We start from the raw sequence: 16057 nt of genomic DNA on the forward strand, positions 1-16057 counted from the left end.
ACCTTCTGGGATCGGTCCAAAATGAACCAGGTCACCCAGCTGCGCTTGGGACACTGAAAAGGTTCAGCTACCAGCTGTCCCCCAGTCCGCCAGGGTTTCTTTGTTCTGCTGCCTGGGCTGAGCCCAGCAGTTGAACTATCCAAGCGCATGGACGTGCTGTGCGGAGGGTGCAGATGTTGTCTGACGGTTTGACTCATCTCGGTGGCAGTCTCGTTCGGAGATGATGGGGAAGGCCCAAAGAGGAAGGGCAGTGACCCGTTTAACCAGAAGGGCTGATCCACTCAGGGGTAGACTTACTGGTGATGGCAAGGGGCCATGGCCCAGCTTCCTTTGTGCTTCCCAGTGTGTGCATTTCCAGGTGATACAAGAGCAGGAGAAGCACGTTTGGCTGTTTAGCCTGGCCATGGTAGCTACAGGACTCAACCTTGGCACTCTGCTACTGCTGCGGCAAATCCAACTGCAACAACCAAGCAGCAAAAACTGTGCTCCCAGGGGGCGAACAATACCTGATGGAGGATTTGATGTTCACAGGGCTTTGGTTGAAGACACGATCCATGGCATGGGGGCGGATGGCATCTCCTAAATTAATACATGACTCGAGTGTATAACGCTGCTGCTTCATGACTCCATTAAGATGAAAATGTCCTTCAACACCATCCATCACCACAAAACGTGTTCAAGACTCCCAAGGTACAGCTTATTTAGGGCATGTTCTTGCAGATAGACTCTGAGACACCCACCTCAGCAGGAGATGGCTGTGAACAACATGCATGCTAGTACTGTACTTTCACCCCAATGGGATCTGCTTCACTTTTTGATTATGGGGGTGTGTACACTGGTTTTCCCTTCTCTCCACCCCATTTGGTAGGAACAAGAGCTTCCCAAATCCTTCAGCTCACACAGCATGATTGGAGGAGGTGTTGAGCACAAGCAGCTGCACTGACAGGCTCACATGCAGTGAGCTTGTGCCCAGGCATGTGTGGTGCTTGTGCAAGCAGTGCTGGAGCAGCACGTCGGAGGCAGTATGGGGGAGGACAGGCAGCATGGGACAGAGTGGCTGTGAAGAAGGGGACAGAGAAGCTGTGCAGAAGGTACATTTGGTGTCTGTACAAGTAGTCCTGAATGGCAGAACCACGCTGGCAGAATTACCAAAACACAGAAATGAGTATAAACCCCATCAGCCTGGACAGTGCACTGGCACGTGCTGTCACACCCTGGCACACACAGCTCTCACCTGCTGCCAGCTCCCTGGGAGACAACCCAGAGTAGGCTGCTGAGGGAGGCAGTGGCAGGGCTGAGCCCCTGACTCAAACCTGGTCCATCCCTCAGAGCCCCCAGCTAGGGCTCTTCAATGCCTTTTTGAGAGAAACGTAAGAAAGGAGGCCCATGGTCAAATGCCCAAACACCAAGGGAGGACTTGCTCAGTGCTGGCTATTTCAGAGGGTTTATAAAATCCCACAAGTTTCCCCAGGGGGCTCAGAGCAGCAGATGAAAGGAGGGAGAGGGAGCAGTTTCAGATGATCATCAATCCTGTGCTTTCCACTTTGTGTTTTGGTACCTGGCAAGAGAGAGGTGCTCTGTAAAATCAGCCTCCTGGGACGTGGCTACTTTTCCTACAGCTTTGTATGTGGCTGTCAACACCAGTCTGAGATACAGGTGACCTGCAGCCTCCCTTGGCACCTCATCCCTCACTGTGCTTTGGAGGCAGAACGAGGGAGAGGTGCTACACCCTAAGCCATGACAGCAGTGATGTGCAAGGCCCTGACTTGAAGACTTGGTCCTCCTGGTGTCACTATTAATGCCAAAATTGGTTTCAAAGAAGGGACAGGAAAATAGAAACTCCTTGCCGCCATTCTTTACCTGAATCCCGAAGTAGATGTTCAAGAATCATGCCATCTTTTATCTTATTTAAGCCAAATGTTTTTGCTTCAGTTTTGGGTATTCTTGCTTTTCATATCAATACCTGATCCTTTGTGAGCCATCTGAAACTGTTGGCCAGCAGGGCATCTTGTCCACCTGCACAAACCAGTTTGCTCCTCTGTGAGAAGTGTGTCAGTTTACCAGTGTGAAATGAGTTGTCTTTCCATTTCTTTGAACATCTTGTGAGGGGGTGAGCAGAGGAACAGACTTATCTCTAAGCCAGGAATTGCTCCGCACATCTCTATCACACGGCATTTCACTAGTTTCCACTCTAAACTAGTGGGACTTTTAGTCCCTACATAGGGAAATTTTCCTGCAGCCCTAATTTAGGTCAGCACCCATCTTTGGATGTCAACTGATTTCACAGCAGGGAAGACAGAAGCAAACACAGCAGCCAAGGCATTATATTTATAAAGAATGAATGTATTCTTCTTTATCCCATTCCCCATGCAGCCTTCCTTCTTTCCCCACCACTGCAGAGTGAGGGACCCAACCAGGTAGCTCTATCTCAAATTTGGAGTGCAGCCTTGAACCCTTTGGCACTCACATCTAAACCACCCAGGTGTCAGCCGCCACTTAGACACACTCCAGGCATGGCTGGGAGAAATGCAGAGGTGCTGCTACCCCAGCATGCAAACGCAGCTGCCAGGCAGTGTGGGACCTTGCAGCCACAGCAGATGGTTTCTGTCAGATGAAGAAATGTGTTGCCTCAAAGCCCTGCCTGAATGAGGCTCCATGTCACACAGGGTACACTGGGTGCTTGCATTGCTCCTAAAACTTGTGCACAGGATCCAGTAACCTGCAGGTATTCCACAGCCTGCATCCACTTTGCAGACACAGAGAACACCTTGTACCTGCAGCTGAGGGGGTTTGTTTGGACCAATGACCTTGGCTTTGCCAGTCTGTTACACTGGCTGCATGGGGTGGTATCATGCTGCCCAGTCATACAGCAGTGCCAGCATGCACCAGCACCTTAGCCACTCATCCATTACCTGCTGTCTGGAGCTAGAGAGTGAATCAGGTCACTCCCTCCAGGGAAGGTCTGCACAGAAGCAAAGGGATGCCGCCCTTGGCAAACACCTGCAAACTGCAGCAGTGCCTCTGCTTGGCACCCACAGAGTTTGACTCTGTCACAGAAGTCAGTAGCCCACGTACTGAGGGGCACTTGCCAATACCCACATGTTAGCTCTAGTGCAAACCCCCTCTTGCTGCTTGCCTGGTCACCAAGTGTTCAGCACCACCTTGAGATGAGCTGTCAGAAGCCATTTTATCTTCAGCCAGAAACTACATGTTAGCCTGATAGTAGCTCCATTGGATTTGGGAGCCCGCAGCAGAGCCTTGCTGCCCAGTTCTTTCTGACAACCCCATTGCAGCATGAGCAGGTATCCAGCAAATCCAACCAGCCAGCTGATGCTGCTGGAATTGGGGTCATGGCAAAGCAGAGGCAGGAACTGCAGTGTCAGGAGTCAGGACTTCCCCTGACAGTGTCACAGATGACAACTCAGCAAGTTCATTCTGTAGAAACTAGATAACATCAGCACAAGGTGGTGGTTACTGGCAAACGATCCTGTTCCTGAAGCTTCATCTGAGACGTGACAGGCTACAGTGAAACTTGTCAAAGAGACCCAAACTCTGCTTTTGCTGAAACCCATGTGGGCTTCTGGAAGTAGCTTCATGCTGGTATTTCCTAGGAGCTCCAGGCCACAGTGCTGGGAGCCAGGGCTGGAAAAATCCATCACCTTGCAAACACAGGGCCTTTTTATCTAGCAGAATCCCTTGAACTAGACAGGGATGCAGAGCTGTTAGTCTTACCCACAGTAATCCACTTCCTGCCTTGAGCAGCAAAAGCTTTTCCACAGGGCCTAACCTTTCTCCAATCCCCATGACTCCCCACTTACACTCTGTTCAAGCACATCAGGACATAGGATTGGAGAGAGGAAAGTCTTTCCCTTCCTTCCTTCCTTCTTGGAAGTGACTGAAGTTCAATAACCCCTTGGCAGATGCTCTTAATCAGCATTAAAGCCATCCTAGTACAACTGGGCTCACTCCCTACCCCCTGGGTAAGCTTTGCTCACAAAGAAATTATCAGTACAGGCAGTCATCACTGCCTGCTCTACCAAATATGTGCCTGGGCTGAAGTCTGCTTGAGTTAGTCACTCCACTTAAAAAAGCCAAACCAAAGAAAACCCACTTAAACTCCACAGCAAGGCACCTGGAGGAGGGTATTTCACCACCAAATTAGCCTATCACTTTAGCTGGTTGGGAATAACTTCTTGCTCATCCTTAAGCTCTCTCATCCCACAATCACGCATTGCATCTTCGGCCCAAACTCGGCCCCAGGTGATGCATGGGCTGCAAAGCCTGGTTCTGGCCTTAGTGAGCTACTCTGTTTCCCTGCCAGCCTCAGCACCAGCTCCTTCACCACCTTCTCCCCAAGTGTGTGGTGAGGAGCTGAAATGTCTGTGCTGGCAGGAGACCCAGCTGCATGCAGGCAGAGCCACTGAGGCTGTCACAGGGTCTGAAGCTTGAGGAAGCATCAGAGGCACTGGCTGTGCCTGGAATTACAAGTCTGTTGCAGTAGAGGAGTCAGCCTGAGCTGACAGGTGCCTCCAAGGCTTCTGCTCCTGGGGATTCAGATGTAGAGAAAAGGCAAACTCCAGCCATGATGTCATGAGTGCCAGCCTTTCCTGGTGACCCTGACCAGCAGGACCTCCTGGCTGCAGGGAAGGATCTTTTCCTCATATGGCAAGTGATGGTGGCAGAGCTGCTGACAGCAAGCTCCCTGCCGTGGGGCTGGCTACACCTCTGACAGTCTGACAGCAGCTGCCCTGCCTGCCTCCATCACCCACCTGGGAGATGACCCAGGCCATCACACCAGCTGCATGTTGTGGGAAGACTCATGGCCTAACCAGGGACAAGTGACCCACCCAGCTCTGCCCACAGAGCAGTTTCCCGAGTCCAGTAGGAGCAAGGGATGCACATGGACCCATTCCCTTTGCTCGTGCCCACCTCCCCCCACTTCAGTCGCCAGCAACCAGTGATCACAAATAAGCAAAAAGTTTGCAGACCCAGGTGATGCTTCCACGCTCAGAGAAGCAGCAGTTGGGTTTTCTCATTTTCTTTCTGTGAGCTTCCTGGCAGCACAGTTTTCCCTGTCTCCAGTCCTGTGCCCAGCCATGGGCCCTGCTGCTGCCAGTAGTGCTCAGCAGAGTCTGGCAACCATGGTAATCAAAGCAATTTCCGTGACTCTTGGTAAATATCAAGGCTGGGGATTTTTGGGGCTTGTTTTCCAGCAAGTTGAGTAGAAGAACCAATAAGGACAAAGATAAATGAATACCTGTTGCCCTTGGCTCAAAATGAAACAAGAGAGACAGGTCACTGCCAAAGGTTAGTTAATACCACTTACCACAGTGTTGCAGAGTCACCCTCAGACACTGACAAGAAGGGCAGAGGAGGCAATTTTTCATAGACAAAGCGAGAACAGAACTGTGAAAACTGCAAAGTAATGACCCCCAAACATCCTCTGCTGCAGGTGAAGGGAGGGAGGGGCTGGATGCCCCTGTCCCCAGGACTTCACACATACCTTGCCTACAAGAGGATGGGGCCAGTGGGTTGGGAGAGGATGAGGAGGAAAGGAAGAGGGCCACAATGAAGCTTTGAGAGCATGATGGCCCTCTCAATCTCTTCAGGACAAGCTGATTGGAGGAGAGAGGGGTGACAAGCTGGCAAAACACTTCTGGGGAAACAGAATTCTCACTGTCCATGGCCCCTGACACTTGCCAGGGGTCTAGCAAGAAGAAGAGAGTCAGGCATACAGTGTAGAGCACTCATCCCAAACTACTGTAGCTGGATTCCCAGCCTGTTTATCCCCCACAGCCTCAGGCCTGGTGATTTTGGGCAAAATGGTACCTATCTTTCCTTAGGAGTGAAGAGGAAAGGGTGGCTTTGCAGAGGGAACCAGGGTAGCATGCAAAGGGCACCAGAGAGCTGTTACAAGCATCTAAGCAATGGAAAAGTAACATTGCTCACGTGCCTGGGATTCAGGAGAAATAGGGTATCACATCACTCAGGGGAGAGCTCTGGCCTGAACTACTAGGGAGTGTGAGAAGGAGCACAAGAGTTCCGACCTGAATGTGGATCTCACAAAACAGAAGATGGGTGTGTCCTGGAGGAGGCTTGCTGGTCCCTGGAAATTCCTACCGGTGGTCCTGGTTGTTAAGCTACTTCAGGTATCTCAGAAGCAGAGAGGCCTGCAGGTGAAATGGCCAGGAAGCATTAGTGTGGCCAGGTGGGCTCACATGTTTAACAAGAACCACCTGATGGAGCCATGGCATGGCACCATGAACCCTAGAATGACAGAAAGGTTTGAATTGAATGGGGTCTTGAAAGTTTCAAACCCTTGATCTAGTTTCAACCCCCTGCCATATGCAGGGACTCTTCCGCTAGACAGGGTGGCTCAGAACCCTATCCAGCCTGGCCATGAAGACTTCCAGGGATGGGACATTCATCCCTTCCCTGCACCTGTTCCAGTACCTCAGCCCCCTCATTTTAAAAGGTTCTTATATACAATCCAAATTCTCTTTCAGTTTAAAACCGTTGCTCCTTGTCCTATCACCGCAAGCCCCGGTAAAATGTCCCTCTCCAGCTTGCCCAGAGACCTTTAGGTACTGGAAAGTTGCTCTGAGGTGTCCTCAGAGCCTCCTCTGCTCCCGGCTGATCAGCCCCAGCTTTTCTCACAGGAAAGGTGCTCCAGCCCCTGCCCGCAGCTCCGGCCCCGCTCTGAGGGCTGCGCGCCGGGCGGGGGCGGTCAGTGCCCGGGGCGGTCAGTGCCCGGGGCTGTCCCAAGCCCGGGGCGGTCAGTGCCCGGGGCGGTCAGTGCCTGGGGCTGTCCCAAGCCCGGGGCGGTCAGTGCCCGGGGCGGTCAGTGCCTGGGGCTGTCCCAAGCCCGGGGCGGTCAGTGCCCGGGGCTGTCCCAAGCCCGGGGCGGTCAGTGCCCGGGGCGGTCAGTGCCCGGGGCGGTCAGTGCCCGGGGCTGTCCCAAGCCGGGACCCAGCGGGAGCGGCGCCCGCCCCGTCCGGCCGCACACCCGGCCCGGCCCCGCGGCGCCCCCTGCCGGCAGCCCCGGCTCTGCGCGCTGGTCTCCGGACGCCGCGTGTGCGGGTCTGGGTGAGCACCGGGGAGCCTCAGGCTGGAGCGGCCAGAGCCAGACTAGAGCCGTGTGCCAGCAGCGACTGCCGTCCTCAGGGCTCCTGCGCCCAGGACCAGCAACCGCGGCTCTGCAACCGGCTACAGCCATCCACCGGAGGGATCCATGTGCACCCACCAGGATGAGGGATGCAGCCCGACAGCTGGAGCGGGGACGTGGGGCTGCCAACAGCCCCACAAGTACCAGGCCACCGCTCCAGCACCACCGGCACCAAGCCCTGTCCCAGCAGTACGAGATCCCTTCAGCTCTGCTCCACAGTGCTCCACAGTGCCCCTAACACAGCACGGGGTGGGGTGGTGTGGGATGGCCAGGAGGTGGCTTCCTGGCCTTTGAGAAGAGTCAATTGCCTTTTCCAAGCAAATCCACATTACTAGTCCATGCATGAAGTGGATTCAAGAGCAAGGATGCTGCCACAGGTAGAAACATTGCATTTTAGGTTTGGGAGCATGTTCTGGCATGCAGCAACACAGGCTGTGCCTGGCCTGTGTCCTCTACTCCTGCCCAGGAGATGTCACTGTAATGCATAAGTCTGTCCAGTGGACCATCTGTCCCATAGCAAAAATTTTAATTCTGAGAAGGTGGGAGCTGGGTTTTGAGAGGACAAATGCTACCAGCGTCAAGAACATCAAATAGCCTGTCTCCTATAGGAAGCAGGGGGGATTTGCAGTTTAGCATACTGCACAGAGATGGAACCTTTTCCATTGAACAGTCTCAGGCTGTGGCCTAAAGAGGAAGAGGCCCAAACCCTCTGCTTTAACTTTATTGTGTTACAGCCCAACCAAGTCACCTGAAAAAGAAACGCCCTAAACTTAAGAGTGTCAAACACCTTGGTACTGACTGGAATACAGCAAAAGGTTGCCTGGGTAACAGAATCAGGGAGTGAATTTGGTTAGGAAGGACCTTAAAGATAATTCCAACCCCTGGGCATTGCTAGGATTCACCTCCTGCCCAAGGCTTGGCTGGAATAGCTGAGCATTTAACTGATGTAGATACATCACTCTTCTGCTGGTACCTTTGCTAGCTGCTTCTAGCATGCTGGGTTTCAAAGGACACCTTTTATTTCTCTTCTAAGCCAGTTGTTTTCATGGAAGAAATTTTTGACTGCAATGTGGCTATTTGCCAGAGAAAGACCATCACCTGCACCCACAGCACTGCCAGTGCTGCTGGAAGCTGTGTAGCAGGTAAGTGAGAGGCCTCCTGAGTGGAGATGAGTACACAGGTTCTCCGTGAGGAAAAAGTACAAGATGCCTGGATCATCTGGTGTCCACAGAGATCTCCTGCTGACCACCAAAGAGGAAATTTGTTACCATGTACACTTTGCAGAGGGAAATAAAAAGAAAAGGAGGCCCAGCACATGCTCTGCATCCTTTCAGCAGAGCTTGATAAAAGGCAGAGGTATCATGTTTTTCAAAGAATAAAGATTGGCTCCTGACAACAGCTGAGGAATGGGTCAGATCTGAGCCATGAACTCCACAGTCTGGGCAGAAGGAAGCACAAAGGCACATAAAGGGATCACCAGCACAAGGATATCATGATAGCTCCCCTGTCCCTTTCTCATCCCTGAAATGAGTTCATACTGCTGTATTTGGGACTGAAACACAAAGGACCAGTTAAGGATAACGTTATGACATTATACCAGTTAAGGTCTCCCTCTGACTTTCCAAGTGGCAAGCCATTCCTGCCTGTCCTTTTTGGTGCAGCATTGAGTTACTTCTTTCTTGACAATAGTCAGAGTGGCCTCCAAGTTTCCCAGCTTTCTAGGGTGAATTCTCCTGGCCCATAGCTGCTAACGCCACCACCAAAACCAGCTCTGGGATCTGCTCTACTGTGCCCCTCAGCCAAGAACAGACCTGGCCTCTTCAGCCCTGGCAGACACTGCCACAGTGCTGACCCAAACAAAGGTACAGGAGGACAGTGTACGCAAAGGTAACATTTACTGAGAGATACAGAACTGAGTATTATGAAGGACATACATGGATGGAGAGGGTAGCAACACCACTGCAGAGGGCAGCTTGGACCCCCTTCCCAGCATGCCAGGAAAGGAGCTGGACGCTACCAGACAAGTAACACAATGGAGATAACTGTGGCATATGTGTTTGTAACAAACAGACCATTATAACATACATTTCTATGGGATCACATCTAGTGATTATATAAATCCATATAGAGATCACTGTATAAAAACTTTGTAAAAAATACTTTAAAAAAGTGTAAAAATGTGCATTCAAAAGCACGGCCGACACGGACAGCTGGGCTGTAAACATTATACTGAGTGTGCTTGTGGGGGGCGCCTGCGCCACCGAGCCCTGACAGGCCTGCCCACCAGATGGGGCTGCATCAAGTGTTTGTGGTTCTTGGGTCTGGGTTTCCCTCCAGAGCGTGCACCAGGAGCAGCAGCAGCCTCTGGGCAGGGTGCTGGTGGGCACTGCACAGCTGCCACTCCTCAGCCTGCAGCCCCTGCTACCCATGGGCTGCACGGTCCTTGCGGGACACGCCGTGGCTTTGTGGCTGTCCCAGGGCTGAGAGCGGGCTGAAGGGCTCTGATGAGGTATCACTGGGAGGTGGCCCTCACTGGCACCACCAGCCCTGCTCCCAGGTTCAGCCTCAGAGTACATGGTTGGCAGGTTCCTGATCCTCTTTGTTCCCATGTTTGGTCCATAGTTCCCAAGGAAGCCCACTAGGTCCTGGCTGCACCAGGCCTGGGTGCAGAGTTCTTCATACAGTACATACATGAGAGACCCTGGAAGACCCTGTGCCACTGTCTCCTCCTCCTGGCCCTGTGCCACCTTCACTTCTTTTCTAGCTGCTCCAGCAGTGGGTTGGCTTCGCTCTCAGGCGTCTTGATGCTGTCTGTCCGCACGATGCAGGTGGGTCGGTGCCGGTTCAGCATCAGGATGAGCTGCTGCCTCTCCTGTTTCAGCTCTTCTATCTGGGCCTTCAGCTCAGCATTCATGAGCTCTAGACGCTCAGACTCCTAGCAGGACAGGAACACAACTGCATGTGACTTTATCTAGCAGGACAAGATACAAGAAACAATTTGGCCAACATGCCATCTTTGCTCAGTGCTGTCCCTCAGCCCCTGCAGCAGGGGAGCAGACTGAAGACCTGCCAAGGTATCACATCCCTCCAGGCAGTTCATCCCCAGCCCTGCTGCCTTCTGCTACTTAGTGTCATCACACAGAAATACACAGCCACCACCTCGGGCAGGTCTCTGCCACACCCCAGCAGAACCTCTGCCTGGCTGCTTTCTGTGGTCTGGTAAGGTGTTTGGGAACAAACCCATGTTTAAGTTTTTGCCCAGCCCATCTGTAAGGATGTGCCCTTGTGAAATGACTCCTTGTCTCATGCTATGTCATCTACCATGTCTCACCACTGTTTGCAGAACAACAGCAAGGTGGTGTGAGAGTTTTTCTGCCTTGGAGCTAGAGGTAGAGTGGGCATCTGGTCTCTGAGTGGGAAAATCTTTAGGACTTCAGTCAAGGGGCCAGCGCACTGCCAGCCTTTGTCTGTGCTACACTTCTATGGGCATTTCTGCTCCCGCATTGAGGCAGAGACATTATCATTCCTCTCTCACTGCAAGCCCAGAGCCAACCTACAGCCCTGGTACCACAGGTAAGCTCTGCCTGGGCACGTACATAGCCACCACCTTCACAGCCTCATGAAAAGCAGGGGCTGTATTTTCCCAGATAAAGGCACTGGAGCAAGGAGTGGCAGAGGGGCAGTTCAGGAGGCAGTGCTGCCTGCAGTTGGAGAACTGTTCAAGGGAGGTCCCTGCTGTGCCCTGGGACAGACTGGGGCACCCACCCGCTGCAGGAACTCCGTCCTCTCCTTCTTCTTGTTACGACATCGTGCTGCTGCTACTTTGTTTTTCTCCCGGCGCCTTTTCCTCCTCTCTTCTTCCTCATCCAGCTACAAGAAGACAGAGAAACCCAGATCAGAGCCAGCAGGTGTGAGCTGGGGCAGGACATAGGGGTGAGCATGTGGCAGCCCATGGTGATGGGCCATCAGCAACATGACTTAATCCTCACTGGAACCAGGTGTGCCACTGCTACAGCCTCTACATCCACTTTGTGGGAACACAGAGAGGGAGACCTGTACCCACAGCTGAGGCCATGGCTGGCAGGGGACAAACACCCCTTCTCTGAGAGAGGGAACAGATGGAGAATAGAGCCCGCTCCCAGAAACATGGGTGGCTTGTCACACAGACATTTATAGGCTCAGCTCTGTCAGCACAGATGTTAAAAGCATCACACACAGCCAACGACAAGAAGCAGAAAACCCCAGAAGATACTCCTGCTAGGCCTGCCCCATTCCAATACCTGTGACTCTCTGCTGCAGCTTCAGCACTGTCTGAGTCACACAGCCACCACAGTAAGGTGGGGACAGGTCCTGCATCCCCTGTAAGGAGGCAGGTCACAGCAGTACCTGCACTGTTCACCATGTCTCAGTTCTCCGTGCTCTTTGACTCAAACCACACAGGCCAGGCCAATAGGCCCTATGGATTAGAAACCCATAATCAAAGTATTTGTGGATATATGCTGCAAAGCCCGTGTAAATAGCCTATGGCATGCCTACATCCAAGAACCCAAACTAGCACCTTCAAGAAAAATCCGAGTGCTGGAAAGCCCTGTGAAGTCAGGATATACTTTGTAGCATGGATAGAGAAGAAAAGGTCCCCAGTGCCTTCATCCACGTTGGCCTGGGTCTCTGAAATTTGAGGTGTCAGACTGAACTGCCTCATTCCTATTGACCGATACCCGGTGGCCGCAAGATCACCCCACATGTAGACACACCAGGAGTGTCTGATGGAAATGAAGACTGCAGGTGCCATCATCCACAGTAGACTGTGCACACTGCTAACAGTCACCAAGTCCGAAATCCACTAATCAAAATATCCCAATGTGATGCACAAGGACTGGACAAAACATGGACTCAGCAAAGGTAGAATGAAGGGGCAGCTTAAGTAAGCTGCATGTCCAATACACAGCACACAGCATGCTGCAGAAGGCAATGTCCAAGCTTTACAGTACTAACAGTTTTGCATCTTTTCCACTTTACTTTGCAAGCTCCCAATTATACTAAAGTTGCTATTTTAGCTGGGGCTAAAATATTAAGCAAAGCCAGCACAAGCTATGCACAGACTTCCATAATGCCAGGCTGCCACCATCCCTTTGCCAAGCCAGTGTTATGGGGCACCAACGTACCACACTTGGGAGAACTAGGATGGGAACTGCACTGATACCCCCAGTCCAGTCAGAAATGGACAGCTCACACAGCACCCACATAACTTAGAGGTGACAAGTTAGCAGAAGTAATCTGAAAGGCACTAACTCTACATTCTGCTGCCAGGTCTTACAAAATTTCCTGACAGAAATTAAGAAGAGGTGGGCATCAGGGTAGATGCAATTCCCCTCTGCACATTTACCAACTACTCATGTACCCCTAAAACAGCTTCTTGACCTTTTAGTTCAAGGATTACTAGGAGGATGCAGAGAGGTAACAAGTGCTTACAGCTCCAAAGCTCAAAAAGCATCCCCAAACTTGGCTTCAAAAGTATACCTTGGGGTGTAACAGCAACTGGAAGAGCAACCAGCAACTGCATCAGCCCTGGGAACTGCCTGACATTTCCATGCCCTGTTGGTCCATTCAGCTAGAATCACGGAATAAATAACCTATCTCTGACCCTGCCTCCACCCCACAGAGGGCCCAGCAAAGTCTGTGTCCTTTAGATGGCATACAGATGCTCAAGGAAGGTGGCTTAACACACACAGAAGCAGCTTGAACTCTTGGCTCTGCTTTTTGACCACAGCTCCTATAGCTTCATAGAAATATAGAAGGGTTTGAAAGAGCTCTTGAAGATCACCTAGCTCCAACCCCCCTGCCTCAGGCAGGGACGCCTTCCAGTAGAGCAGTTGCTGAAAGCCCTGTCCAGCCTGGTCTTGAACACTTCCAGGTATGAGTAATCCACAAATTCTCATTTCTCTTCAAGAAGGCAGGTTTTCCCCATATGCTTCTGCTTGATTTCAGTTCAAAATGGTGCCATGCCCCTGGTGCTGAGGATTAGGGTGTTATTCAGAGGAACATGGGGCAGTGATGACATATCTCCCAATAGCATGTCCCAGCAGTTGATCTCCAGGACATCCCTGTGGGTAGAAGGTCTGGGGATGCCTCCTGACCTGCTCCCGTCAGCAGCCTCAGAGACTGAGGCGATCATCTGCCTGAGGGGCAGGACTCAGTCCCAGAGGGAGCACCCTAGGTGGGATTCAGTGGTGGAGGAGCCCAGCAGCAGCTGTCCACACCTGCCCAAGAGGAGAGCAGCTTTCCCAGTGGGGCTGTCCATCACCCTGCAGAGAAGCCGGCACCCAACACGCACTGGGTGGGTTTTGTGTGCACCCCCAGGCACAAACACCCCAATGCCAGGAGATGCTGGTGCCCTCAGCAGAGCAGAGAGCTGCCTTGCCCAAGCTCATGGCAAGCAGCCTGTCCTCCCAGGCACCACAGAGTGGCACGCTGGCATTCCTGGGCTCCAGCGCCCTGCAAGAGGAAAGCAGCTGCAGGCTGCCTTGCAAAACTATGCGTGGGCAGCTTCTTGGCTACTCATGGGATAAGCAGCTACTGCTTCAGCTCCCTCAGGCTTTTGCTGCAAAGCCTTGCCAAAGGCAGCTCCATTTGCTGTCTTCAAGTCCTCAGCTTCACAGCCCATGCAGAGGAGGAACCAGCTGCATGGAATGTAGCTGTGCAAGGGCTGTCAGTGGGTTTTCTCTTATCTTTCCTCCACATGGTGCCTCAACAGCTGGCTCAGAGGACACTCAGCAATTCCAGTACCTGCTGTGGGGCAGAACTGCCCCGTCCCTATTACACAGATGCCAGTGACTTCACATACCCATGCCCACAAAAAGCAAAAGCTGTGCTTGCAGGGCCAGCTCAGAGGTGCCCAAGATGCCCCAGGAAAGGAGCTGGGCCCAGGAAGACAGCAAAACCATAGAGTCACCCTCTTTCTTCCCCACCTCATGAAGCAAGGCAGGCACTGCAGACCATTTGCTGCATTAATACCCAGAACAAGGGCTTGGAAGTAAATTTGGCTTCAGCTGCAAATCTGTGACGACTTTGCCCATAGAGGAACAAAAGCCATTAGCATCCCCCAGGGCCTTATGATGGCCTCCCACAGTATCCTAGCCTCAGGTCTTCCCATTGCAGAGCTGCCCAGTCCTTCCCAGGCAACCTCCAGGCTGCACAAGCTGACTGGACACTCTCTTGAGCACAGAACTCCTGTACAAGGTGATCAAATGGACAACATCATACCAGTTCTACCCACAGGAGTCCACCCCAAACAGCTGGGGGAAAGAACACGGATGCTCTGCACAAGTGGGCCTGGCAGCTGCTGAGCTTCTGCCAAAAAATTGGGCTAAATCAATCGTTAGCACCATTTGGAGAGCAGGTTGCTGCCTGGAACTCCTATCTTAATCCTTTCAGATCACAGCTCATCACAGGCAGCTTTTCACATCATCTAGCACCTCCTTGCTCACACTTCCAGAGAGCACACATCACCCTCTCCTCATATGGCATCATCTAGGTAACTTCACCCAGAGCAAATGCTCTGTTCAGAGGGCTGTTTATTGGACCTTCTAAGAGCAGCCAGCACCCTCACCAATGTGGGACCTCTGAAAAGGTGGGTTCCAAGATCCATCTGTAGGCAGTAGGAGGTGCAAACACCACCAGTTCAGCCAGAGTGAAAGACTGGACGACCAACACATGGGACAGCCATATAAAGAAAATACTGTCTAAGCATCTCCCTAGTCCCTTCAGTCTGGTTCTGGCATGGCAGCCTGCGGTACCAAGCAGAAACCACCCACCTTCCCCATCCCAGGAAACTCAAGGTGAAGCCAGGGCCCACCCCAAGCAATGGGGCAGGGGCAGCTCCCAGCCAGCAGCACCTGCAGCACAGGCTGAGCCACTGCTCCACACACCCCAACCCTGCTGGAGGGGCAACACCAACATCAGAAGCACCAAGGGCTTGTTGACGCAGGTGACAGGTTGTGTGACTTCTGCTCTGGACGCACACCCCAACCTAGGGACATGTTGGCTGCACCAGACCCCACTGCACAAGCAGGGTTTGAGTTCAGATGGCTGTCAACTGCTGCATTGGACCAGTCAGGTCCGGGACCCTGAGGCTCCTACTGCCAGCCAGGGACAGAAAATCAGGCAGGGAGAAGAGGCAGCTAGTGGAGTAGCTGCCAACATGCATGCACAGCACCAAACAGGAGCCTATAAAACACACTGCTGGCCACCCTGCTACAACAGCCAAGCACGGGCAGGAAGGAAGCCCAAGCAAGTGCAGACAACAGCCCTGTGGGGCCACCTGCAGCCAGCAGTCCCCAACACTCACCTCACTTTTGACAGGCTGGGGTCTCTTCCCAAGCTTCACCTCCAGGAACTGGAGCGGCGAGATCATGGCCCCGATGTTGCGGATGTCAGCGCACTTGAGCTCCTCGGCGGTCAGGGCTGTGCCCGGCAGTCCCGTCAGGGGGCCCAGCCCAGGCAGCGCGCCAGCCGTCAGCGACGGGTCGGGGATCTGCCCTGGCATCATAGCAGGGGAAACAGCTCCCTAGGCTGCAGGGAGACACAGACAGCCCATTACAAGCCAGCCACAGGGCCTCATGGCGCAAGACAAACTCATGCTACAGTCCCATCAGCTACAGGAATATGAGTCAAAGAAGGCAGACATTTTCCCCCAGGAAGGGCAAAGGCAGAGAATAAGCAGACTCTATATGATAGAACCCAAGACATATGAATCCTGCCAGGAAGAATAGGCTACTGGGGTGTAGATCAGGAAGGGAAGAGACCTGAGAGGCAAAGCACTAGAAGAACAGGAGCTAGCTGCAATGACAGTGATGTGATCCCATGGACATTTTTTTCTGGAGTACAGCAGAT

General features: G+C 52.7%; 1 protein-coding gene across 1 annotated transcript; it reads right to left on the reverse strand.

Moving 5' to 3' along the window:
• Positions 1-9051: 9051 nt before the first annotated feature.
• Positions 9052-15728, reverse strand: JDP2 (Jun dimerization protein 2). Its single transcript, XM_083864437.1, has 3 exons — positions 15513-15728; positions 10931-11035; positions 9052-10100 (listed from the first exon to the last, which is right to left on the reverse strand). Exons 1-3 carry the CDS (start codon positions 15711-15713, stop codon positions 9915-9917), a joined length of 492 nt encoding a protein of 163 aa, XP_083720563.1. The 5' UTR covers positions 15714-15728; the 3' UTR covers positions 9052-9914.
• Positions 15729-16057: the final 329 nt, after the last annotated feature.

The sequence above is a fragment of the Zosterops lateralis genome (genome assembly GCF_965231275.1).
Source record: "Zosterops lateralis genome assembly, chromosome: 6".
NCBI classification, from domain to species: Eukaryota; Metazoa; Chordata; class Aves; order Passeriformes; family Zosteropidae; genus Zosterops; species Zosterops lateralis.